General features: G+C 45.3%; 3 protein-coding genes across 3 annotated transcripts in view; 2 read left to right on the forward strand and 1 right to left on the reverse strand.

Moving 5' to 3' along the window:
* Nucleotides 1–9,770, forward strand: part of LTBP2 (latent transforming growth factor beta binding protein 2) — a 105,694-nt gene extending 95,924 nt beyond the window's left edge. The window contains 11 exon segments of the mRNA XM_023587855.2: nt 592–723; nt 1,019–1,144; nt 1,635–1,778; nt 2,643–2,834; nt 2,938–3,021; nt 3,701–3,829; nt 4,186–4,320; nt 4,398–4,565; nt 4,773–5,054; nt 6,034–6,183; nt 6,848–9,770. Of these exon segments, the coding sequence (XP_023443623.2) occupies nt 592–723; nt 1,019–1,144; nt 1,635–1,778; nt 2,643–2,834; nt 2,938–3,021; nt 3,701–3,829; nt 4,186–4,320; nt 4,398–4,565; nt 4,773–5,054; nt 6,034–6,183; nt 6,848–6,993 (1,688 nt within the window). The 3' untranslated portion in view covers nt 6,994–9,770.
* A 2,509-nt stretch (nt 9,771–12,279) lies between these two features.
* Nucleotides 12,280–16,053, reverse strand: ISCA2 (iron-sulfur cluster assembly 2). The gene is made up of 4 exons (XM_004455155.5): nt 15,936–16,053; nt 15,665–15,767; nt 15,435–15,550; nt 12,280–14,788 (listed from the first exon to the last, which is right to left on the reverse strand). Exons 1-4 carry the CDS (start codon nt 16,004–16,006, stop codon nt 14,614–14,616), a joined length of 465 nt encoding a protein of 154 aa, XP_004455212.1. The 5' UTR covers nt 16,007–16,053; the 3' UTR covers nt 12,280–14,613.
* A 198-nt stretch (nt 16,054–16,251) lies between these two features.
* On the forward strand, nt 16,252–26,075 carry NPC2 (NPC intracellular cholesterol transporter 2). Its single transcript, XM_004455154.5, has 5 exons — nt 16,252–16,581; nt 21,255–21,362; nt 23,001–23,173; nt 25,265–25,382; nt 25,650–26,075. Exons 1-4 carry the CDS (start codon nt 16,500–16,502, stop codon nt 25,349–25,351), a joined length of 450 nt encoding a protein of 149 aa, XP_004455211.1. The 5' UTR covers nt 16,252–16,499; the 3' UTR covers nt 25,352–25,382; nt 25,650–26,075.
* Nucleotides 26,076–26,445: the final 370 nt, after the last annotated feature.

The following is a 26,445-nucleotide window of genomic DNA, read 5'->3' on the forward strand; positions in this document are numbered from 1 at the left end:
TCCCAGGCAGCAGGCACCTTCCCACAGATTGATCATCCCATGGATAATGACTTGTTGAGCCTGTGATGGCTTGGGGACTGTCTGGGGACCACGAAATGAAGACAGTCATAATCCTTTTGCTGGCAGAGCACACAGTCTAGTTTTAAAAGCCAAATGGATTCAACAGACATTTACTGAATACGTGCTAGGTTCAAGGTCTTTTGCTAGGACAAGTAAGACAGTTATGGACCGTGGAGAAATTGACCAAGGGAGGCAGATATGAGGACAACTCTGTAATACACTCTGGTGAAGAGAAGTGTTAGTGTCTGCTGGTGGGGAGAGTGGAAGAGAGGGAAAGGAGTGTCACAGATGGCTGGGAGCTCAGCACTTCCCTAAAGAGCACAGCGTGCTCTTCCTAGATGCTCATGCTGCTGAGCCTGGGGAAATGATCTTGACCTTGATGCTGGGTTGAGAAGAGGACAATAATTTGGAACAGATCAAGGGCTCCTGTGGTTGTGGGACGTATGACCTTGTAATGACCGCGAGGTGGCCAAAGCAGTGACCTGGCCACCTCCGCCCCCATCTCTGCCCCTCTCCTGGCTCTGGGGCCAGACATTGACGAGTGTCAGGTCTACGGAGACTCGGTGTGTGGAGCCTGGAGGTGTGAGAACAGCCCTGGCTCCTACCGCTGTGTCCTGGGCTGCCAGCCTGGCTTCCACCTGACCCCGACTGGAGACTGCATTGGTGAGCGGGGAAGGGGAGTCAGAGGTGGGAGGGCTGGGGACACTTATTTTTCTTGTATCAATGTGGAAACTCTATTTTCTCCCAAGGATGCTATTTTTGCAGCTCTCTGAAGTTTGTATATTTTCTGTCCTGCAGAGCTTACACAAAAATTGAAGAGGAATGTTAATGTTTGAGTTTCCTTATCCTGTTTTTTGCAAACCTTGGTGTTAATAGACCAGATAAATAAATAAGTATTCCCAGCAGAAAAACTGAGAGAGTAAGAGGGTCCTATACTCTGGTCTCCACTGTCCCACAGACATAGACGAGTGTGCCAATGACACCATGTGCGGGAGCCACGGCTACTGCGACAACACCGACGGCTCCTTCCGCTGCCTCTGTGACCAGGGCTTCGAGACCTCGCCCTCGGGCTGGGACTGTGTTGGTGAGATGCCCGCGGGCTACCCTTGGGCCCTGCCTCCCATCTCCAGCCATGCCTAGGGCCCTCCTCCTGAAATGCTCGTGGTCACGTGGCTCCATCATAGGCCCCCACTGAGTGGGCGAGGAAGGCTTCCGGGGGGCGGGAGGCTCCCCCCACCCCCAATCCTACAGCAGCACCTCGGCAGGGCTGGCAGGGGACACAGAGCCACGTCCTACCAGCAGGGGGAGCAAGCACACTGAGGCAGGTGCCTCCCTTCTCCAGGGACCTTGGGAGAAGATACAGCCTTTCCTCTCCGTCCGCTCCCGTGACCCCCTTTCTCCACCACCTTCCCTCACCCTCCCCATACTCTCTTTTCCTCCTTCCTTCTAACTCATGCCCACTCTTGCGTCTTTGTTTGGGGGGCTGGGAGGAGGGGTTGCCCGGCAGGGCTGGAGGCAGGGGCAGGGGCAGGGGCTCTCTTCTGCGCCCACGAGCCCGTCCTCACGCCTGGCAGACATGAACGAGTGTGAGCTCATGCTGGCCGTGTGCGGGGCCGCGCTCTGCGAGAACGTGGAGGGCTCCTTCCTGTGCCTCTGCGCCAGCGACCTCGAGGAGTATGACGCTCAGGAGGGGCGCTGCCGCCCGCGGGTGGCTGGAGGTGAGCCCGGGAGACTCACATTGCCCCCAGCTCGGTCGTTATCTGTGACTCCCACTGCCCTCCCAGCCTCAGCCTTGGAGGATGGAGGGAGATGGGGTCTGGGGCAGGGTGGCCGGGGCACAGCTCAGCAATGGAACCTGCAGGGCCAAGAGTCTGAGCGAGAGGCAAATGGCAAGACAAGCAGGGAGTCTACTTCAGGCCCAATAATGTCCAGAAGACTGCAGGGCTGTGACAACCCTCAGGACAAACCTCAGTTAGGGTTCTCCAGGGATCTCAGCTTGACCCTGAATCCATCCAAGCCGGGGTGGTCCTCCAGGCAACAGAGGAATTGCAGCTGAGCTAAGCTGGACTCTTCCTCATCCCAGTCCACCCCAGCTGCTGGGGTCCGCCTCTCACCCCTGGCTGGACAGGACTTGCTTGGCCTTCACTGACTTGGGAAGAAGGCAGCCACACACTCACTTTAACGACAGTACACACTTAGCTCAGTCATAGAAGGAGAAGGGGAGCCAGTACAAGGAAGGGTGGTAAGTGGGAGGTGCTGGAGTACATTGTGAAGCAGAAGAGGGGAGCAGAGCAGTGTGGTATGCCGGAAAGAACGGGGGCTTTGCCATAGAGGGACTGGGTTCAAATCCCTGTAACACCACTTAGCTGCAGGGTTGTGCCAAGTTGCTTAGCTTCTCTAAGCCTCGATTTCCTCACCTGGGAAAGGGAGATGATAACACCCACCTCACAGAGCAGCAAAAGAGACTACACAGGAAAAGCATTTTGGATACTGTAAAGTGCTACATAAATGTTAAATTTAAAAATTAAATAAAAGAGCTGGGGGGCTTCAGAGGGCCTTAAACAGACAATAATCACACACAGGTCAGAGTGTAGCTGAGGCTCCGACAGGAGGCCCTGGCCCCGGCCCCGCCCGCAGGGAGTGCTACTCTGGGCAGAAGGGGCAGCCGCCCTGCTCGCGCATCCTGGGCCGCAACACTACGTGGGCCGAGTGCTGCTGCACCCAGGGCTCCAGCTGGGGAGACACGTGTGACCTCTGCCCATCTGAGGAGTCGGGTAAGGCCCCCAAGGGTCCCAGAGCTCAGCAGCAGGACACTGCAAGAGGAGAGGGGAAGGGGACAGAGCCGTTTCCTCTCTGAGCTTGGCTGCCTCCCTGCAGTGGAATTCAGTGAGATCTGCCCTAGTGGAAAAGGCTACATCCCAGTGGAAGGAGCCTGGGTGTTTGGACAGACCACGTACACAGGTAACCTCCCTGCGCACCCTCCCCCACTCCATTCACCTGAGCAGGCCTCAGCCCGGTCCTCCAGGAAGGCCCTGGGAAAGCTCTGCACCCAGTCCCAGCCTCCCAGTTTGCTTCCATCTTTCCTGCCTGACTCCCCACAGATTTTTAGCTGAAAGTTCTGACCTGAGCTCCTCGTGGAGCATCCTGCTCTCTCAAGGCTGTACCTCCTAGAACAAGCTATGATGCTTTGACTAACACTCACCCTAGTAGGAACAGGGACAGAGCAGGGTCCACTGCTGTACAGAGGCTAGAGGCATCTGCTTATCTCCCTGGCCACATTTATGAAGCCAGAAACTTTGGGTTCAGGTGGTTCAGGCAACCCTTGATGGAAGTAACAAACAGAAGCAACTTTCCTGGAGTGGTTGCTATGTGCCATGCACTCTTTCAAGCACCTTAAATTAAATTTATATTAAAACCATTTAATCCTCATAACAACTGTAAGAGGTAAGTATTGTTATCTACCTTTTGTAGGCAGGAAACTGAGGCAAGGAGAACTTAAGCAACTTGCCTGTAGCCTCCCAATTAGTGAGCAGCAGAGCCAGGATTCAAACCCAGAGACTCTGGCTTTGCAGTCCCCAGTTTTAAGCACTGTCTTACACGGCACCTCAGCTCCCGCTGCCGCAGCTCCGTCCTCCCACAGATGCCGACGAGTGTGTGCTGTTTGGGCCTGATCTCTGCCTGAACGGCCAATGCCTCAACACGGTGCCTGGCTACATCTGCCTGTGCGATCCTGGGTACCACTACGACGCCTCCCGCAAGAAGTGTGAGGGTGAGAGCACACACCACCCCTCCCATCCCTGGGTCCACAGCTGAATGCTCTCCCACCCCCTGCCATCTGGTCACAATCTTGCTGGAAGCTTCCCTTCTGGGTTAGAGGCCCACTGCAGCAGGCAGGCCTGAGGTAAGGGAAGCTATGGGCTGTCGGGAGGCACATGGGGACCAGTTGGAAAGGCATCGCTGGGGAGGAGCCTCCCAGGTTGGGCCACGGGCATGGGGGGAGAATGGAGGGTGCTGTGTCCTTCCTCATCAGTAAAGGAACTCCCCACCCCACCCCACGAAGGTGGAAAGTAGACCAGCAGCCCTGGCGCTGCTGCCTTAATTTCTCTCTTCTTCCTGCCACCGCAGACCACAACGAGTGCCAGGACATGGCCTGTGAGAACGGCGAGTGTGTGAACACGGAAGGCTCTTTCCACTGCTTCTGCAGCCCGCCCCTCCTCCTGGACCTCAGTCGGCAGCGCTGTGTGAACAGCACCAGCACAGGTGAGCGGGCCTGGGCGGGCGGAGCAGCAGGGGGAGAGGGGCTGGGGCTTACGTGCCTCTGTGCCCTGTGTTACCAGAGGAGCTCCCTGACCACGACATCCACATGGACATCTGCTGGAAAAAAGTCACCAGTTACATGTGTAGCCAACCCCTGCACGGGCGCCGCACCACCTACACGGAATGCTGCTGCCAGGACGGCGAGGCCTGGAGCCAGCAGTGTGCTCTGTGCCCCCCAAGGAGCTCTGGTGAGGGGGGCGACCTGTGCCGGGCACGGAGGAAGTGGAGACACCCGCAGGACTGGGCTGGGCTCCCAGATAGTGGTTTGCCTGCACCCCCCAAGAACTCCCAGCATGCTCCTTTCCCATCCCCAGGGGAGGTGAGCCCTGGAAAGAGCCAAGAAGGTTTAGCTACCAGGAATTGAGGCCCAGCTTCCCCTCCCTCCTTCCTGACAGAGGTCTATGCTCAGCTGTGCAACGTGGCCCGGATTGAGGCGGAACGGGAGGCCGGGGTCCACTTCCGGCCAGGCTATGAGTACGGCCCTGGGCCCGACGACCTGCACTACAGCCTCTATGGCCCAGACGGGGCCCCTTTCTACAACTACCTGGGCCCTGAGGACCCCGGCCCCGAGCTGCCCTACCCCAACACAGCCAGCCGCCCAGGGGACCGCACACCAGTTCCTGAGTCTCCTCTGCGGCCTTCAGAACCCCAGCCCCACTATGTGGCCAGTCATCTAGGTCTGTGTTGCTGCAAAAATGGGGAAGTGGGGGGGACTGAAGTGGTTTCACTTCCATCTCCTCCCTCAGCTGATCATAATGTCACTCAGGGACATTTTCAAATGCTTGAGTCAGACACTAATGACCTCCCAGGATGAGCTAGCACAGGGAGCACAAAGAGGTTACAAGGCACCATTCCCAAAGGAGGTACAAGACACCACCCCAAAAGCTTTCAGGTGGGAGTTGAGAGAGCAAGAAAAACTGGGTACACTCAGTCTGTTTTTCTTACTTGGTTAACAAGTTAACCTCCTCACCACTTAAGAGTATGCAGAAAACCTGCTTTACGGAAATTCAGCATTCAAACTTGTGACCTGAAATGTGAAGGCCCCCTGCGATGGCTTGTTTTGTAAATGGTGCCACTCAGCATTTGGGACTTGGACTCTAATGAGGAGGGCTGGCCTGGCACATGTGCAGTGAACACGGTACCTGCTGCAGGTGTGGCTGCCTGCTGAGACTAAGCTTGCACTTGATTGATGCAGGATGGAGTTTTTAACAGGAGTTGGGGAGTGGCTAGAGATAGAAGAGAATTAGGTAGATCTGGTAGAAGTTTCACTAGGTTGGGTGAGAATGAACCCCCTTTGCTGCCAAACCCCCACCCCCAAAAAAGAATCTATGTAAAGATTTAAACAACACAACGCACACATGTATACACAACGAGATCAAAAACTATAAAAACACCCAGCTGCTCAGGAGCCCTAGTATTGTGAAAGGAGTGAAACCCAACTTTCCTGAAGCTTCATTTGAAGCACAGCAATCCTCCCTCCCCTAAAATAGCATATTCTTATTCTTAAGAGCATTGCCTTTTGTTTTAGCACCTTTCTGTGAGTGCCCCAAGAGCCTGGCAGGGGAAACCCTTTGTCCTGAAGGTTGCAATCCCAGCGTTGGAAAGAGAGAGTCTGGGTATAGGTATTAGCGCCCTTCTCCCACTTCCTCCTACTAGAGCACCCCGCTGGCTTCGAAGGGCTTCAGGCAGAGGAGTGCGGCATCCTGAATGGCTGTGAGAATGGCCGCTGTGTCCGGGTGCAGGAGGGCTACACTTGCGACTGCTTTGAGGGCTTCCTACTGGATATGGCCCACATGGCCTGTGTGGGTAAGTCTGCCCTGGTGGCATCACGCAGAAGAGGTCAGACTGGTGCACTGCTCACGCGCATATTTTACTATGGAACTTCTCACAGCTGAAAAATCCACTGCTGCCCCCTAGTGGGGCTGCCCAGCACCAGGGCAGGGGGTGGAGACTCCAAGGAAAGGTCTAATGCTGTGTTTAGAAAGCCCTTTCCATGGAGATTCCTAGACAAAAGAAAGGCTGGGATGAGACAGCGTGGTCACTCTTCGGGGTGTAGTGTGAACTCACTACCACCTGCTGTGTTTTCTTGTTTTTTGTTTTGTTTTGAAGCATGGGGGACTGGGGATTGAACCCAGGACCTCACATATGGGAGGCTGGCACTCAACTACTGAGCCACATTGGTTTCCCTGAGTTGGTTTTTTCATTTGTTTTGCTTGTTGTTTTTTTAGGAGGTACTGGGAACCAAACCCAGGACCTCTCATGTGGGAAGCAGGTGCTCAACTGCTTGAGCCTCATCCACTCCCCTGCTGTGTTCTTGAGTTGCTTAGTTTTGGAAAGTGATTTGTCTCCAGCTGTTACACCTCGAATTCCACTGCAGGGCAGGGGCCAGGGCTTGGTTACCAGAGGGGAGAGGCAGCAGGCCATAGGCACCTGGGCTCCCTACAGCTCTCTTCTCCTTCCCTCCTCTTAGATGTGAATGAGTGTGATGACTTGAATGGGCCTGCTGCACTCTGCGCCAATGGTCACTGCGAGAACACGGAGGGCTCCTACCGCTGCCACTGCTCCCCTGGTTATGTGGCCGAGGCTGGCCCTCCTCGCTGTGCCATCAAAGAGTAGCAGTGAGGGGTGTGGGCAGCAACCTGGAAATGGTCCCAACCAGAGGCAGGGGCCTTGAGGATGCTTTCCTAGCTGGGAAGACACCATGATGTCATCAGGCGGGAGGCCCTGCAGCCCAGCCCCATCCAGTCTTGCCAGCCTTAAAATTCTCACAACTCAGGCTCTGACTGTGAGCTTCTGGCACCACCTCCATGCCACCATGCCCTTGCTTGACGCAAGCAAGATCAAATGCTTTAATGCTTCAGTCACTGGCCATGGGGCCCAGTCTACCACCTGTCCTAGCCTTGCTATGGAATGCTTACCAAAGGATGGCCCTCATCTCTACATCCCCAGACGGTGCAAACTTGCAAGGTCCTTCGACCTTACACTGCAGGCACCACTTTCCAGCCATGGTCCACACATCATCCTGAGGATTCCACAACTGGGACAGAAGCGACATCTGCACTGGGATGGTCCTTCCAAATCTGTGGAAGAAAAAAGGCTGGGGGAGGGGGGCAGTTTTGGGAGTAACCCCAATATCTCCTTCCAAGAACCATCATTACCACTCAGCTAGTCTGATTTTGGCCCTGCTTTTGCCACATCTCCATCTTGTAGCCCATTCTGTGGCCTAAGGGAGGGGCAGAAGAGCCCCTCATCTCAAAGAAGCAAGACTGATATTACCTCGCTAAGTATTAAGAGACAAATGAAGAGAAGCAAAGAGCCCAAGAAGGCAGCAAGAGGGCAATATGAGAAGTGCAGGGTGTCAATAGGAAAAAAGGGGAGCCAGAGCTTTATATAAGACTAAGAAAATATTCAGCAGGTTTGGGTAACAAATCATTCAAAATCCACCCAGAAATAAGTGTGTGCCAGAAACAGGGGCTGCCACAAGACAGGGCACCACCTCCAAAGACCTGTATTAAATACACACTGCTTCTGACAGGAACTAAATCTCTCCTGTGCTGTCCTGTTGTGAAACCACAGGTGTGCTAAAAACAAAAAGGTCTATTTTCTAGTTCAAGGGAAGCCAGATTTCCAGTGTTCTTTTTCCCTCCTACTCAGAAGCCCCTGCCCTCTTCCCGTTCATGGAATGGCTGGCTGGCATCACTTTGAGTTTACAAACAGAGACCCAGCTCCATTCCAGGTTAGCTGGGGATTGTGAACCATGGCGGAATAAAGAGATGTACATCTGGGTTTTACTAATCTTGCTTTATTTCAAATTAAATAATTTACCATGTTGGCTAAGTATTACTATCAGAGAGACAAGGTTATGCCTATCCCATCCCCTCACCAGCTAAAATGGTTCTTTACTATTCCAAGACAAGGAAAGCTCTGACTTTGCATTTCTCTGATGAATGGCAATGTAAATGAACAAGGCTCCCTGTGAATGGCGACATGAAGAGGAACGCATGGCATTCTTAATTCTGTAATCCTGTATCAGCCATCACATAATAATTTATTGAATGCTTGCCAAGTGCCAGGCACTGTGTTGAGTGCTGTACATAAACTTCACGTACCCATCCAACAATCCTACTATTTTCATTCCCAATTTACAGATAAAAAAACAGATACAGAAAGATTAAAGATTAAATCATTTGCTCTAGATCACTATATTAGTCAAGATACTTTCAGCAGAAAAAAAAATGGTTCATAAAATATTCTGACTTCCATAATCAAAGTTAAGGCCACACTGAGATACTGTTTTTTAATTAAGATTGGCAAAAATAAAAAAGTTTAATAAGACTCCTAGTTGGCAAGCAGCAGGGGAAACAGACACGCTAACACATAGCTGATGAGAGTATAAATTGGTACGACCTCTGAAGAGGACACTATCTTTCAAAATTACAAAAGAATTTATTCTTTGACCTAGTAATTCCACTTTTAGGAATCTAACCTTCAGATATATTCCTGCCAAGTGTGAAATGACACATGGAAGAAATTATTACAGCGTTGTTTGTAATAGCAAAAGATTGGAAACAATGAATTACTATGATGCCCTAAAAAACAAAAAGCTACTCTATATGACTTGATAGGAAAGATATCCAAAATAGATTAAGGGAAAAATGGAAGGAATATGACAGAGTATAACATATGCTGCTATTTGTCTAAAGAAAGGAAAAAGAGAAGTGGATATCTGTTAACCTCATCCTTGCCACTCCACTACACCCCATATTTCAGAGAGAATTTACCATTCCCCAGATATACATCTTTCCCTTTCCAGGAACCGTTCCTTCCAAAATGCTGTTTCCACTGCCCACCCTTCCAGAGACTGCATGCATACCCATATATTTTCTTTTACTAAAAACGCAAATGATAGCATAGTATACCAACTGTTCTGGATTTTGCTTTTTTCACTTCATACTTGCACATAAAGAGCTGCTTTTATCTATTTTATAGCTGTATAATATTCGATTGAATGAATAAACCATAATTTAATTAGTGTCCTAATAATAAATATTTCCATTGTTGCACACCTCTTGCTATCACAAATTATGTCGTAATGGGTATTCATACGCATAAGTTATTTTAGACTATATGTCTGGGATTTTATCTGTGGGATAAATTCTTAGAAAACAAAGTAATTTTGGGGGAGGGTGAGTGGGTGGTTGGGGACAGGATTGGAAGACTTCACTGTATCGCCTTTTATATCTTTTTAAATTTTGTAACAGGCATACCTATTCAAAAAAATAAAATATTTTTAAATACATTTGCAGGCCACAAACTGCTTAGACGCTCCCTCTGTTTATGTAATTTACCTGACTACAGTTTACAATTAAAGCCAGGTGATAAATATTTCAAAATGTCTTAAACTTCATTTAAACAGTGCTGAGAATTTTTGTGGAGAAAGAAGGGCAAATGGATTTTAAAAGAGCATTCATAAACATGAATGCTAGGAACCTAAAGTAGAGCTCTTTGCCTTTAAGATAAACATGCAAAACCATGGTAATACTGCAGTGGACGAGTCAGGCCCTGTGCAGTGCCAGCTGCATAGATAACATCAGCTTGGAGCCCAAGTACAGGGAGGGCTAGAAATCCAGAAGGATCAGCCTCCATCAGTGCTGCCCACTTTGCTGTACCAGGATGCTCCTGCCAAATCCTTGCCCACTACTCTGACACGTCATAATAAAAGATGAAAAGGGACCAATTCCTCTAAGAAAGTTAGAGGGGGAAAAAAGTGTATCTTCCTGAGCACCTAATTTTACAGTCTAAGGACTGTAATATTACTTTTGAAAGCATTTTTCTCCTAATCTTTTGTAATGAGTCAAAATTCCTGCACAGAAAGACGTGAAGTGGAAACTTTAGGTGGGTGGCACACATACAGCTCACATACCGCTACCTACTATGACCACACAACCGAAGAGTAGCATTTGAAAATGACTAAGAAGCCCCGTCGGAGTTCCCAACATAAAGCTGATTCACATTACACAGACTCAGGGCTCCCTGCCTTTAGTTCTTGCAGTGTTACATCTTGCTAAAGCAAAGATACAGCATACTGCCACAGACATGGGTTTGCATATAAAGTTAAAACGAATTCTTCAACAAATATGGCCTTGAAAACCTCCCCTCAGAAGTAAAGGGAGGGGGAAGCAGATGGGGCTCAACTAGTTGGACGCCCGTCTACCACATGGGAGGTCTCGTGCCTCCTGAAAGAAGACAAGCAGATACTGCCCTGCTGCAAAAGAAATAAATAAAAGGAGGTAGATGCTGCCTCCTGCCGAATGAGCAGATGCCACAAGCCAGCAGACACCCCAGCCCACAGGGAGCAGATGTGGCTCAGGCCACTGGGCACTCCCCTCTCATGTGGGAGGTCCCAGGTTTGGTTCTCGATGCCTCCTGGAGAAGGTGGGCAAACAATGAGCAAACAGATAAGAGAACCACTGGGCAGTGGGACGATAAATAAATAAATCTTAAAAAACAAAAAAGTAATGGGAGATGTAGCTCACTGGTTGAATTCCTGCCTCCCATGTATGAGGTCCCAAATTCAATCCCTGGTACCTCCTATTACATATATATATATATATATATAAAATATATGGGAGGCAAAAGATCAGCCCATTGCTACTGGAAGAGCATAATCACATACAGTTTTCTTAAATGAATGTTCATAGTGAATAAAATCTGTTAAAACATTGCTGGCTTGTATGGCCTCACAGGAAAAGGGCATCTGGTCAGAAAGGGCCTGCAAAAGATGCTAAACTCATTTTACTAATTACTGTTTATTCCAAGCAAACTGCCCAGTGTTTCCTTGGTCCTATCATTCCCCCATGTTGTGTCCTCAAAACATCTCTATCACCTGCTCCCCTCCAAAAGAAACTTCTTGTTACCACTTCAGGTTTCCATATGAAGCTTTCTCAATATGATGTCTGTAGCAGTTTGATATTTTTGATGAATTCCAGAGAAATATTGGATTATGTTTGTAATCTGATTTTTTCCTCTGGGCATATTAGATTATATTGGATTCATAGGTTTACTTGAATTCATAGTAATCAAGTAAACCTCTTGTGCCAGTAGGGCTTTGAGTCCCCACTGTTGGTGGGTGGGAACTCACAGATAAAAGGCATGGCCAAGGACAGAGTTGGGGTTTTTTTATGTTGGAGTTTTGATGTTGGAATTTGATGCTAAAGCCTTAAGCTGGAGCCCCGGGAAGTAAGCTCACAAAGGAAAGAGAAGCCAGCCCTAGGAAGAGAGGAACCCTGAGCCCAGGAAGAAGCAAGCCCTGGGAAGGAAAGAACCTTGAACCCAGGGAGAAGCAAAACCCTGGAAAGGAAAAACCCAAGAAGCCTGAACCCTCGCAGCCGCTGGCAGCCATCTTGCTCCAACACATGAAAATAGACCTTGGTGAGGGAAGTAACTTATGCTTCATGGCCTGGTAACTGTAAGCTCCTACCCCAAATAAATACCCTTTATAAACACCAACCAATTTCTGATATTTTGCATCAGCACCCCTTTAGCTGACTAATTCAATGTAGGAAAGTGATTTTTCCCAAAATCTACTCTTTGTAAGACAGAATTCCAATTCTCCCGTTAATAGTAGGTTACCTGCTTTTAGGTTTTTCCATTGTAAGAGACTATTTCTGCCTAGTGGACCACTACAATCTTTTTTCTTTTTTTTATCTTTTCTTTCATTTATTTTTGACCGCTACAATTTAATGGTTTATTTGTTGAACTAAAGCTATTGTGAATATGCTCACAGGAACTGTAAAATTACCAAATAAAAAAATAATCCACAAAATATTCTGGAAGAATAGGGTTTTAAACATTTAAAATGTAGCAAAATCTCTTTCCAAGAAAGATGAAAGAACTCGTGTCTGAACTGAAAATCTTTATTAAGCCCAGGTACTGGCAGCAACTTCAGTGTATTAGTAACTTTACAGGCAGACGCTTCCTTGGTGTACTTCCTGCCTTTGGTTTCTGAGGGTACCCTTCTTTCCTCTAACATGGTAGGTTTGTTTACTCTAAGTCCTAGGTTTTCCCACATGGGAAATCTAACTTCTGAGTTTCTGTCTGACACTTTCCGTCTCTAAACTCAAACAGTAAATTGTCTTATAGAATGTCCTTAATTTCAATCCAGTCCACAAACATTCCAATCCAATCCAGATATGCAAGTTTTTGCTATATACTGTGTTTTTTTTTGGAGGTTCTGGGGCCAGGGATGAACCCCAGGACCTGGTATGTGGGAAGCCAGCACTCAAAACCTACTCAACCACTGAGCCACATCGACTCTTCTAAGTTGGTTTTTTCATGTTTGCTTGTTTGTTTTTAAGGAGGCACCGGGAGCCTCCCATGTAGGAAACATGTGCTCAACCGCTTGAGCCACATCTGCTCCCAGCTATAGTATTATATTTTTATAATGTTTTATAAAATTTAATGTAGGTGTTTTGCACTCCTGAGCCAAGATTTAACTAATTATCTTTTCCAAAATCAATTTGGTTGGAGTTTGTTCAATATTAGCAGTAATAAATCATTTTGTTGTTGCTTTTGTGGATTTTCTTTTTTTCTTTTAGCTGTCTGTGATGATTAATTTTATGTGTCAACGTGGCAAGGTTATGAGGCCCAGCTGTTTGATCAAATACTAGCCTATCTGTTACTGTAGAGGTTTATTCATAGATAGGATTAGCATCTACAATCAACTGACCTTAAGTAAAGGAGATTACCCTCTGGTAAACTGGGTGACCTCATCCAGTCAGTTGGAGATCTCAATAGCAAGAACTGAGGGTTCCAGAGATTAGAAGGAATTAAGACTACACCCTCCACTTCTTCCTGAGTATCCAACCTAAGAAATCTGGACCCAAGAATTCAACATCAAGAATTCAACATCACTCTCACCAGAATTTCCATCCTCCAGCCAGCGCTACAAATTTGGACTTGCCAGCCCCCACAATTGTGTGAGTCCAAATCTTTATAATAAATCTCTTTATATACATATATATGTGCTGTTGGTTCTGTTTCTCTGGAGAACCCTGACTGATACCCTGTCCACACTGTTCTGGCTCTCCCTCCCCTGTCACACAGGGACAATGATTACTTCAAACTCTGTACCTGATTTAAATGCCACACCCAAACAGGTACTTTAAAATTTATTGGAATTTATAGCTTAAAAACGTTTTTTTTTTAGTGACCTAAAAGAAGGGCTGCCAAATTTAGTGTGAGTAAAAATACAGAATGTTCATTTAAATTTGAATTTCAGATAAGCAACAAATATTTTTTAGTATAAATGTCTCATGCAATATTTGGGACATGCTTTCATACTAAAAAAATCATTCCAGTTTATCTGAAATTCTAATTTAACTGGGCACCCTATATTTTATCTGGCAAACCTATCTATAAAAAGACCCCTAATGATCTTTTATCTATATCAACAAAGGGAATATTTTTGGCTAATGCTTGAGAACAGACATTTTATACCATAATGTAGATGAAGCAATACATCCCAAAAAGATTCAGTCATTAAATGATCACAGAAACTTGCAATGTCCATATGAATATGGAGACTATATTTCACATGATTCAGCTATCAATGGGCATTTGATCAAGTTGTTTTTGATGACAGGCTCTTGGTTTTGTGAATCTAGCAGATCCAGGAATGAGGAGAATGTATTTGCCCTAACAAATGGGAAGTGGCGAGAGAGTTGTATACAAAATAAGGATAAGTCAAGTATCAAGTGGCACATTCACAGAGGGTAAGATGAAAAAGAGAAAATTTCATTTGTCTTTCTCATCCTCTCTGACTGAACAATTGTTGAAGCTGGCCAATCTGTGGCCCTGATCCAAAATATAAGTAAATAAAGACTTTCTTTTAAAATGAAGCTTTTATACATAGCTATACACATACATACAAGCAGCTCTGTCGGGGCAGTAGCTCCAAATTCTGGAGCCTTGGAGGCTCATAGATTACACTGGGTTTCAACCAGTGATTACATCTGAGGTAACAGCATCTGAGCGCTTGGCTTCAGAATTGTGTGGGGAAAATAGAGCCAAGGGTAAAAGCTTCACATTCTGAAAATAATAGTGGCAAAATACAACAATCCTGGGTTGAAGGAAATAAAATTGAGAGAGGACCATGATTAGAAGGAAACCTCTAGAATTCTACTAACCCCAGTTTCCTCAAACTGGCGTGACTGATGGCAATCTCTAGGTCACGCATCAAAGTTTGACAGAGAACGATGATCCACAGGAGCAGCCTTGCTGCGCTTGAGGATTGTTCAAAACTTGAAATGAACTTCGGATTAGTTCTTGGCTGAAGTCCACCTGGGCCCCTTTCACGAAGGCCAAGCTATCAGAGTCAACCACCACTCTTGCCCCACCCTGTTCAAATACCCTGAAAAAACAGGAAGACACTAATTAATATCATAAACACCAAAAGCATGATACCCTCTGAGCTCACAGATGTATGCCCTCTTCTCTCAAGACATTTAGTATAAATGTCTCATGCAATATTGGGACATGCTTTTATACTAAGTACAGCGGGAGCGTTCCTTATTACCTCTAACAGGTGTACTTGTCTTTAAAGCAAAAATATTCAATGAAACCTCAAATACTGGAAAATGTTTAAGGATTTAGGCCTGGAATCTAAGAGAACCTGACTACCTACCATCCTATAAACTTGGGCAGGCCAGTTTTCTTTCTATAATTTTCAGTTACTATAAATCAAGACAACAAATCTTCACCGTATCCCCAAATGTGTGTTAGCGATTCTTAGCCAACTCTTAAAATTTGGAATAAAAGTGCACCCTTAAACGAACATATAACCAAAAATATTACTTAAATTTAATTTAATTTAAAAAGTGCACCGTATGGGAGAGGGTGTAGCTCAGTGGTTGAGCATCTGCTCCCATGTACGAGGTCCGGCTTTCAATCCCCGGTACCTCCTAAAAAACAAAAACAAACAAAAACGGGACCTTAAGCTGGAGACACTTTTATCCCTCCCTGCATCCTCTGAGCACCCACCCCCTTATCTTCCTTGCCTGTCGTCGGGGTTGATAACTGTATCCAGTGAAAATTTGTATTGAAATCCGGAGCATCCACCTCCCTCCACCTGCAGTCTGAGAAATTCTGACCCTTCGGTGATTTCCAGAAGCCTCTGAAATGCAGGAAGGGAGATCGAGAATACCGGGGAGGGCGAGAGGAAGGGATGAAGAAAGGTGGGCAAAAGGGAGGTCCCGACACTCCAGGCACCCTGCACCCGGCCTCCTACCTGGACGCAGCTATCGGTGAGGCGGATCTGCCCTTCGCCGGCCTCGGGGTTGGAGGACGACGCTTCCCGACGAGTTTGAGGCGGGGGAGAGGCCGCGGGGAGCCTGCCGCGCGGAGGGAGGAGGATGAGCCTGGGGACTGAAAGGGCACCTGGCGACCGCGGCCTCGACAACTTCACGCCAAACCCCCACCTCCCCTGCAGGCCTTAGTTTCCCATTTGTCTTGGAGCCGCAGAACCCTTCCTAGGAGCCCTTCTGTTCTAGGCTTGGTACCTGCCCTTCGGCAACGGGGTGACCGCTCTCAGCGCCGCGGCCGTAAGGGAAAACCCCCGGGCGGCCGCCATCTTCCTCCGCAAGCTCCACCCCTCACGCCGCCCCAGTCCCTCCTCCGCCGGGGCCCGGGGAGGCGGAGAGAAGGACGTGGAGGCGGAGAGAATGACGTGGGGGCGGAGAGAATGGCGTGGGGGCGGGACTACGGTGGACCACGCCCCCTAGCCGAACTATTGGGTAGTGCGAGAGGAGAAGGGACTTGATTGGCTAGGAATGATTCAGGAATGCCCCAAACCCAAGTCCCGAGCGAGAGCCGACCAGATGATTTCGGTGGGGCGGGGAGGCCCCGCAACCTGTGGGGTCCTGAGCGGCGGGGATGGGCGGAGATGGGCGGGCGTCGGGGCGCGACCGCGCCTTGCCTGGCTTTGGAGCTGGGGGCGGGGCTCGGGCGGGCCTGGGCCCCGTTGGTGAGGTCTGGTCGCCTGACTGGCCCCGCCTAGGCTGGTTTGTCTTGTGACTGTGGCGGCCTTTTCTTCCTTCCTCGCGCTCGGACGGTGCTCGGCAGCGATGCGTTTCCTGGCCGCCGCGCTCTTGCTCTCGGCGCTCAGCGCCGCCGCCCTGGCCGAGCCCGTGCGCTTCTTGGACTGCGGTGAGCTCCAGGGCAGCCCGAGGTTCCCGCGCCCTCCGGGCTGGGAGGGCCCCGCGCGCGTCCGGGCGCAGCCTCGACCTCGCGCCGAGCGGGCTGGGGTGCGGGAGAGGGGGCTTGCCTCCATGCAACCCCATCGCTCACAGCTTGTTTTTTTCCTTGAAACGCGAGTTTTTGGGGGGCCTGTGAACGCTCCTGGACTGCGCGTTCTGCTGAAGTTTCCCAAAGTTCGTGGGGCAGACCGCCGACGCCGGAGGGTGACAGAAGTGCCGAGCGTCGTCTTTTTTTTTTTTTTGCTCTGTATCTTGGTAACTAACCGCCGCCAACCACCACCTCCGTTTGCTTTTCTTTTTACTGACAAGTTAACCTTTTCTTGATTTGTCCCTTTGGAATTTTGTGATTCTGAATTAACCAGTTTTCCTTCTATAGAACTCATTGTGTTTCTAATGCCAGCTTGTGACAACCCTCTCTGGCCGCTGCGGTTGGAAAATACAGCCGTGGGTAGAAATCCAGAGTTCATTCGGTCAGATCTGTGGAATTAATTGTTCTAGGAGATAGGCAGTGAAAGAGGTGTGAAACTGATTTTCCGAGATGTTGGAAGTGGAAGGAAATTTGGGGATCATAGTCAATCATTGCATTCCAGAGGTGTTGAGTAACCTACCCAAAGCCACACAACAGACTGGGGAATTTGGGGTGTAGAAGACAGAATGGATAAAGGAATGAAGACCGCTGGCCTATTAACATTTGTTCCACTGAACTAGGAGAGTGTCACTTGATTTCTATTATTCCCAAATTACTGGCAGTAATTTGGCATAATAAATTACTGCCAGTAAAAAACTCAGTGGCCAACATTTGGATAAAGATGTTGTCATAACTTTAACTCATTCAGTCCTCACTATCTGTTTTACACATGAGGAAACTGAGGCATATAGGATAACTTGCCCAAGGTTCCAGCTAGTAAGCGGAAGAAAACTGGTGGGTGTTCTTGAGCCATTTTGGGTTCCAAGAGAAAAACCTAAAGGAAATAAACCAGGAAATTAAGGGAAGGAGGATTTCAGTTACAGATTTTCAGTTTACATTTGAATTGGGAAATACCATGTTAAAAAAAAAAAAGTTTTGAGTTCCACCCTACACCCTCCCTCCCACCCACTCCATTTCCTGGGCTATAGGATTTTCCCAAGTGAGCAATGAGTTTTGAAATGTTTGCTGGTTGGGGCTGAAGGAGTTTATTCTATTGACATTGGGAGTCTTAAGAATCTACCCTTTGCTCTGTTCCCCGCCAAATCATGTGACCCAAAATAAGCAAAAGCTGGACTAGCATTAGTGCAAGCACTGATTTTCAGTAGTTACCCTGTCCATAGAAGATTGGGTGGAGTGCAAGAAGGTTCTTCTCAAACTGCTTCTGAGACTTAGAGGAGAAACCTTGTGTATAGTTTGGGAACTTTGCCGTGATTACAGACTTAGCTGGAGCAGTGTTGGGCAAAAGAATGATATAGTTTAAAGCAACTGTATCATCCAAAAGTAGGCACAGGCTTTAAAATCCTGTGTTGGAGTGGAAATGTTGCTTTTCCAGAGCTTGCTCAGGATGTGGATCAGGGAAGCTGGCTAAATCGCTGAACCCCTTGTACTCATCAAATATTAAATTTTTAGAAAAAGTGTTAGTTAACAGATGGAAGAGGTTTATAGCGAACATCTGATGTTATTCCTCAGTGCTTTTTTCTTTCCTATTAGATGGCTCCTGAGCTAAGCCTGAGTGCAAGTCATAAATCAGTTTTTGAAACTTGTCAGGAACAACACTGGCAAGTGAGATTAATCCTAGTTCTGTCTTTTCCTACTCCTTTCTGCTGGTGGGCCTTGCTTTTTAAACAGTGCAGTATTTGCAAGTTTATTATTCCCAACAGCTGTGTAGATATAGGCCAAGTATTTCCAGAGGGAAAGAAACCTAGACTCAGCATCTGGTACCTCTGCCATCTTTGCTATGTGAATCTGCCCTATTTGGAGGTGAGTTTTATTAGGCACCTAAACTTATATTGGAACTTAAAAGACCTTGACCTCGGTTCTCTTTAAGAGTTCATCCCTCTGGTCCTTGGAAAAAAACAAGGTCCTAATGACTTGGTCAAGATTCAAGGTACTGCATGTTCTATATTTCCAGTCAAGATAGTTCATGAATCATAAGTAGACCTTTTAAATTTCTCCCCTCAAAGAAATGATTAAATAACTAAAGAACACTCAGAACAGGGGGTATAGTGCAGTTCCCAGAACAGAAATGATAGGCACTTCCTCTGTTAAGGGTTAAGATGATAATTCCTCTTAAATTCCTTAGTCCACTTGGAAATGAGTGGGCTTCTGGAATGAGCCTAATTTCAAAGCCAAGGGTGATATTCTGATGCTTTTCATCCCTGCCCCCCCCACTACCACCACCATACCTTTAATAGTTCTGCTTATTTCTCTCAGAAGCCAAGTTAGGGCTAAAGAATAAAGAGATTTCAAGAAGACAGAGTGCTGAGTAAAGGATTTGCCAGGAGTTTGGGGAAGGGGTATAAAATCAGGACAGAAGATGTCTCTCTTCAATGTTGAAAATCACCAAGGGAAAGGGAATCAAACCTCTAGGATAGAAAGAGAATAGTGATGAGGGGCAATACTGATATCAAGAGACTTAAAAATTATTTTAAATATATTTTTTCAACTTTTTAAGTACTTTCAAATTTATAGGACAGTTACAAAAATAATGCATACCCCATACAGAGAGCCCTTACCCTCCCACCCCAGAATACTTACTTGAGTGAGTAGATTGTATACATCCTGCTCCTTAAACCCTTAATACTGCCATGTACATTTCCTGAGAGCAAGGGTCTTCATTTATGTAACCACCTTAAATGCAATTATCAAGTTCAAGAAATTTAATGTTGATGTAAACCTTAAAGTCTGTGTTCCAATTTTTTCATATGTGCCAATAATGTCCTTTTGAGTCTCCTTCCTTGTTAGATCCTGTCCAGGATCATGTAATACATTTAATTTTTGTTGTCTCTGTAGTTGTGCTTTCTTCTTTTTTCCTTTTTAATTGTGGGGGCTCAACTATTCCCAAGCTTATCATTCAATAGGATTCGTCACATTCACAATATTGTGGTACCTTCACCACCTTACATTACTAAAATTTTCCCATCTCTCCAAACAGACACCCTACACCCATTATGCTTTAATTCCCCATTCCCCCTGCCCCTGGTGACCTGTACTTTATAATAACTGTCTCTGTGAGCTTGCATATTCTCTGATATTTTCTTTGTAGTTGTCATGGGGCTTAAATGTAATATCCTAAATCTATAACAATCTCATTGGCTTTGATACAAACTTAACTTCAATCGTATACACAAACTATGTTCCTATACCCTTCTGTTCCCCCGCTTTTATGTCATTATTATCATAAATTACATTCTATACAGTACAAGTCCCAAACTGCTGGTTTCTCATTACAATTTATGCATTTCCCTGAAAAGGTCGTCGCGTCCCCGTCCGCCCACCGCCCCCCCACCCCACCCCCGCCATGAGTTAAAAGGACCTGGATCTTCACCCAGAGTCCTCAAGTAGTTCTCAATCAGGAATTTCTTTGAAGTCTTCCTTTTGTCACTATGGCTACTTATTTATAGCTTCATTTAGAGTCCTGTGAGTTTTTTCCAAGGGCTTCAAAGTCCTGCATTTGCCCTTTCTTTATAAGCAATGTGACCTTGGACAAGGCAAATAATCTTTCTGTTCTTCTTTTTTCTAATCTCTAAAACAAAGATGAGATTTACAGTATATGGTGGGTTCTTGATACATTACAATTCTTCAGATTCCTTTAGCCATTTTCCTCCAGATGCTTTAGCTTTCCCTTTTTTTTAATTGTCTTTTTTTTTTTTTAAGATACATAGAGCACAAAAAAAGCTTTCCCTTGATCTTGCTACTTAAGGTACAATTTCCATAGGATCTAAAACAGACTACTCTCAGGAGCTAAAAACTGCCATAGGCAGGGACTCCGTGCAGACTCTGTCTATTCTGAGATCTGGCAGACTTCCCAACAAATATTAACAGAAACTTCTTAAATGAGCATTTGCTATTGTAGAACTTGGGGTGGAAAGATGATTTAACTCATCTTGGACCTACTTCCTTGGAGTTTCAGATTCCAAATTTGCAGTGATGAACTTTCATCAAATTTGAGTGCCCATCTGTTTGCTAGAAAATGAAAGAACAAGGAGGAATATTTTAATTAAGAGGAAGTCTGAGACAGTTCTAAAGTTAGTTTAAAATTTGAACTATGACCCCTTTACCGTTAAGAATGGAAGACAAGAACCTAGGAAATTTGGAGTTCCTGTGGTTGTAGTTTAAATTTAATCTCTTTAATAATAATGTGTTGCAGACATGGTCTCTGGATATTACTGAGTTTGAAAAATAATGACTTTCTCATGGCCAAGAAACCAACTAGCTCCCCTTTTCATTTGATTTAGTGGCCATGATTTTAGCTATAAGATGAATCAAGGCTCTGGCTTTTGAATGGATAATGTCTTAAAGATTTCATCTCAGGAAGGTAGGTAGGAGAGAATGTGCTTACCCTAACTAGGAAAGCCAAGCACCTTCCCCTTAGGTAGACAGCCATTTAGGTGGTTGGTTTTTCCCTCCTATTCCAATTCATTTTTCTTCTGCAGGTTCTACAGTTGGAGTTTTAAAGGAACTAAATGTGAGCCCGTGTCCCACTGAGCCCTGCCAGCTGCACAAAGGACAGTCTTACAGTGTCAATGTGACCTTTAGCAGCAGTGAGTAAATGTGGCTCTTCCTTTCAAATTCATCCTAATGTACAGCATAAATCTCAGATATTCAAATAAGCATGGCATGGGGTGAGGGGGATCAGGCAGTTCTGTGACTTCCATTCCAAACTGTGTAGTGATAGGATCCCCTACAACTATAGACACCCTTCTCATACGGGGTTCCCATGTGCTCATTTCCCAGAGTCCATGGTTGCTGGGCTTCCTTTAGGCCAATAGGGAGATTTCTGTAGACTTTGGAATGCCTCCAGAATATTATTTCAGCCAGTATACCTTTCAGCTATTGAGTCCATGACTTGCCTGGAAATAAAGGCGTAATAATGTTTAACAGCCTCTGTAATGTTTTGAGGACCCAAGAAACAATCAAGATATCTGAGCTTTCTTCTTCAGCTTGAAGAAATGTTCTTTGTACACGTTCGTCCTCCTCAGATTCCCAAGAATCTGGAAAAATATAAAACCTTTATTTCTATGCAGTTCGATCCTATGGAACTAGATTAGAATATCTAATAAAAATTCTAAAAGTTCCTATCATCTCTTATTCTTGAACCTAAAGACAACTTCAAGTACTAGTTCCCTGGTTTTTCTCCTGGGCTATACACTTGATGGGCCCCCTACCCCTATAGTTCCAGATTGAAAAATGCCGTCTAATACAGGACTTCTTAACCAGTAGTCCATGTAAAGATTTCAGGGGGTCTGTGAGCTTGAATTGAAAAAAAAAAAAATCAAATTTATTATCTTTATTTTCTCTGATCTCTAACTGAAATGATGTTCATTGTCATAAAACTATCTGCCACTGCATTCTGAAAAGGGTTCCATGGTTTTCACATGACTGGTAAAGGGTTCTGTGGAACAAAAAAGTTAATAACCCCTTTTCTAAACAAAAGTCATCCCAACCTAGAGAGAAAGAAACAGCTGATATGCTGAATTTCCAAAAATACCCTCATAGGTCATAACTCCATAACTGATTGCCCTAAGTTTATAATACCTTTATTGCACTTGCCAAAGGTCTCGGCCAGTCTTGTGATATGAAGGATGGAGGTTGGTGGGAAATGTACCTCTTTTTATCCTTAATCAGTTTCTAAAGGAGTATCCCTTTCACCCATGTGAAATGCCCATGTGCCCATGACATTTCTGTAGAGACTCCTTATTCCCTCTTTCCATTTTGCCTTCCATGATATTCTTAATTTATTATGGAATTCTCTGGGCAGATATAGGACAGATAAAGAATTTAGAGACCAGTCTCCTAAAACAAAAGACACACAATACACTGACAGAAACTGATTAGTTTACTACCAAAGATCAGTTACCATGTTGGGTAAGGTTTTTTATCCAGGTAACTTGGGTTGTCTTGAGAAAATGAAAGCCAGTGAAGAGGAAAGCAGGGTTAGAGCAAAGAAAACAACCCCTGCGGGTAGTTCCATTTTGCATGATCCAGTAATTTTTTTCAAACATGAGAGTGCCTACTGGCTCTGTGCTAGGTACACGGCATAACTGCAAAGAGAAAGAGATTCTGGGAAGTAGGAGGTACAGGCTTTCCAATTTGCTTGAGAATATATCTAAGTTTTTGATGTAGAGTTTAGAAAGAGATTGTTTCCTTAACTATCTGATTCTCTTTTTTTCCCCCTGTAGATATTCAGTCTCAAAATAGCACAGCTTTGGTGCATGGTATTTTATTCGGAGTTGAAGTTCCCTTCCAGATTCCTGAACCTGATGGTTGTAAAAGTGGAATTAAGTGTCCCATCCTAAAAGACAAAACCTATAACTACCTGAATAAACTACCGGTGAAGAGCGAATACCCGTCTGTAAGTGATTTTGTGGTCCAGGACACTGGCGGCCTTGTGACTGGATTAAAAATCTGAGGGGAGGGGACAGGAAGCAAAGACTGGGACACAGGAGTCCCAGGATTCCTCATCTGTTTGAGGAAGCCAAAGCTTGGGGAGCGGAGATAGGTTTGATTGTTAGAAATCATGGGGTAGGGCACATACTTTCCATAATGCCCTTGTTCTTTGACTGTGGCCTAATGGTTAGCCTACACCCAATTATGCCATTTTATGTACAGTATTTTTATATACAATATTTCATATTGTGAAGGCCACCCTATGTAGGGGTGATATTATCCCTAGTTTACAGATGAAGAAATTTGAATCTCAGAAGTTTAGGTGATAAGCATTCTGCTAATAAACATTACAGCTTAGATTTAAATCAGGGTCTTATGACTCCAATGCAATGTTAAAAGATTTTAGCCAGGTACCACATAGTTCAAGATCCAGTTGTCTTAGCATTGCAATCAGAAAAACCTGATTTCTCCATTAATCTCTTAATAAAAGAGCAGTAGTTTGTTAGCTTCCTAGCAGAGGTGTAGCTTTTTCCACTTATATTTTTCTCCTCCCACCACTTCCACCTCTGACCTGCTCTGCTCTACTTCTTTTTCTATCAGGCAATTGTGAGATTATATCCTGCTTGAGTGGGTCTTGTATTAAAGGCACAAATCTTGATAAGAATGGAGGAAGGAAAGGGATTACTTTTTTCCATGAAGAAGAACTGCATTTCTTGAAAGAAAGCCAACTAGAACACAGGTGCATTCTGGCCATTTTATTTTCTAGAAAATGCAAGTAATTAATGAACATCCTAGAGACCGATAGGGAGCCTGTGCTTAAGGGATGCCAGGGACCATAAAGGTCAGGAACAGATTTATAGACTAATTTGTGGAGAATCCAATACAGAGTAGGTATATGTGGTATACCATGCTTAATATATGGGAGTTATTATTTTAAGTGAGTTTACATTTAATTTGAAAAAAACAGCTTAAATTGTATTAGTAAGTGAAGCAGTAATGTGTACCAATCTTGAAAAATTCACAAAACAAATTTCAAGAAGCTGTATCATTGTCCCTCAAATGTTGCATAATGAAGAAACATTTGAATACAAAAGAGCCAAAAAAAAATAACCACATAGGAAAGGACTGGTAAAATGTCAGTGAATTATTAAGAATTAGAGGGGACAGGCAATGGGGTGAATGTAACACGCCAAGACTAGAGATCTGTAATGAGGTATAAGAAAATTAGAGGAGTTAATTGTAACTATATTGCAACAAAGTGTTGTTGTCACTGAAATGATACAGATGGCCATAAATTTCTTTGCCCATCCTTGGTGCTTTGACATTTCCATTTTCAGCTAACAAAGTTTCCTTATACCTAAGAATCTAACTTTTTATACGTGTACAGTTGGCATTCAGTGGTATTAATTAACTTTATTAAAATTTTTTTTATTCTGTTGGAGGTACTGGGATTGAACCCAAGACCTTGTAATGGGAAGCAGGTTCTCAACCACTACCTACACCTACTCCACACACCCTCCCTTTTTTTTAAATTAACATTTATAATATGCAACCATCACCCCCAACCATTACCAAAACTTCCTCACCACAACCGATGGTAACTGCTACTCTTTCTGTCTCTAAGAATTTGCTTAAGACTCTAAGCTTTCTATTCTCTGATCTTCATGGTTACATTTGGAAAAGGCTTGATCAAATTGCCAAAGACATGGAAATTGTTTAAATGTAAATTATTTTTTTTTTAATGTAAGATTCATTTATGTACCATTGCTCTAAGAGGGAAAAGAGTTATTCAGAAATTGTATTTGGTCAGTTAACTGAGTTAGTGTGTGGTGCTACTAACACCAGTGATAGGGATTATTTGTTTCACCCTTTTAAATATGAAGGTCACCAGTCCAAATCCTAAGCAGCCTTCTTGATGACATGTTTTAAAAAGAAGTGTGAGGAAGTAGGTAGTTTGCTCCAATCTGTATAGCTGGGGTACCTGGTTACCAATGATGGATTGAAAGCAAACCAGGCCACACTTTCACTTTTCCCCATCCTTTTCCTCTCTTTCCAGGTGAAACTGGTGGTGAAGTGGGAACTTAAGGATGACAAAAAACAGTCTCTCTTCTGCTGGAAAATCCCAATAGAGATCACCTCCTAGAGCTGTTTGATGCCAATATATCTGTCATGGGGTGAGAGGGCATGGCTGGGGGAGTATGGGAGGAAGTAGAGAAGAAATCAAGTCTGAAGCCAAACCAGTGCCATTGACAAAAGGAATTTCCAGATTGCTATTTTATGCTCCTCAACCTCCAAAAGCATCAAGGTCCTGTTTCCTGAGAGCTCAGAACTGGTTCCCTTATTATACCATTTGTAAAGGTTGAAGGGAAGAAGAGAGAATAAAACTATAGGACTAAGGGATTATCTTCCTTTTTTTTTTTTTTTTTTTTTTTTTTTTGCAGCCCAACTACATAGAACCTGAAGGAAGTTGCTTAGAGATTTTGGTTAACTTGCCCTCCCTCACAATGGACATGGTGTTCCAAATCCAAACCACATGTTCCTTATCTTCAAGTGCCTCATTGAGTTCACTGCATCTGACCAAGAAGTCTGCTGACTCCTGAGAGCACCTCCAGCCCCACTGCTTTGAGAACAGAGATTTGCTATCCAGTAGTATCCAGTATTTCATTGGAGGTGAATTGTTCTACGGCAGAAATTCAACACTAATTGGCTGATTCTCTGTGGTGGCTTCGTACCTCCTTTTCTAACTTAGGTGGCTTTATTAAATGCAACACTTGTTTAGCAGATGCCTGGTTTTATAACAGCATTGACTTGTGGCCTCTTTATGCAGCCGGAAATGTGCCATTGAATAAAAACTTGTCAGTCATGCATTTGCCTTTCGGCTGAAGTCACCTGCTTCTTTCAGACAGTCGTTTCTCCAGGTCCATGGAAGGCAGCCCCCCCACCCCCACCCCCATTCCTGGAAGCCCTCTTTTGTGCTGATACTTGGTCCCATAGTGCACTGAAGACCTGACTCTCAAAAACTGCCTTTTCTGCCCTTTTTACCCAGTTAGACCTTACCTGTCTATTGATATAAAATAACTTTCTTTTGCCTTTTATTGCATAAACTTACAAGATTTTTGTTGCTGGAGCCACGATGTATACTTGAAAGAAGTAAAGAAAGCAAACATTACCTAACTGAATCATAACACCTTGAGGTGTTTGTTATGGTGAACTGAATTTGTAGGGAGTAGGGGCTAG

The sequence above is a fragment of the Dasypus novemcinctus genome, chromosome 3 (assembly GCF_030445035.2).
Source record: "Dasypus novemcinctus isolate mDasNov1 chromosome 3, mDasNov1.1.hap2, whole genome shotgun sequence".
In the NCBI taxonomy this organism is placed as follows: domain Eukaryota; kingdom Metazoa; phylum Chordata; class Mammalia; order Cingulata; family Dasypodidae; genus Dasypus; species Dasypus novemcinctus.

Excerpts from the sequence above, each read along its gene's own strand:
- ISCA2 (XM_004455155.5), bottom strand. The coding sequence starts at position 16,006 with ATGGCGGCCGCCCGGGGGTTTTCCCTTACGGCCGCGGCGCTGAGAGCG. Across the intron at positions 15,768-15,935 it reads ACCCCGTTGCCGAAGGGCAG|GCTCCCCGCGGCCTCTCCCC; the intron begins GTACCAAGCCTA and ends TCCGCGCGGCAG. Across the intron at positions 15,551-15,664 it reads TCACCGATAGCTGCGTCCAG|AGGCTTCTGGAAATCACCGA; the intron begins GTAGGAGGCCGG and ends CCTGCATTTCAG.
- NPC2 (XM_004455154.5), top strand. The coding sequence starts at position 16,500 with ATGCGTTTCCTGGCCGCCGCGCTCTTGCTCTCGGCGCTCAGCGCCGCC. Across the intron at positions 16,582-21,254 it reads CGTGCGCTTCTTGGACTGCG|GTTCTACAGTTGGAGTTTTA; the intron begins GTGAGCTCCAGG and ends TTTCTTCTGCAG. Across the intron at positions 23,174-25,264 it reads TGAAGAGCGAATACCCGTCT|GTGAAACTGGTGGTGAAGTG; the intron begins GTAAGTGATTTT and ends CTCTCTTTCCAG.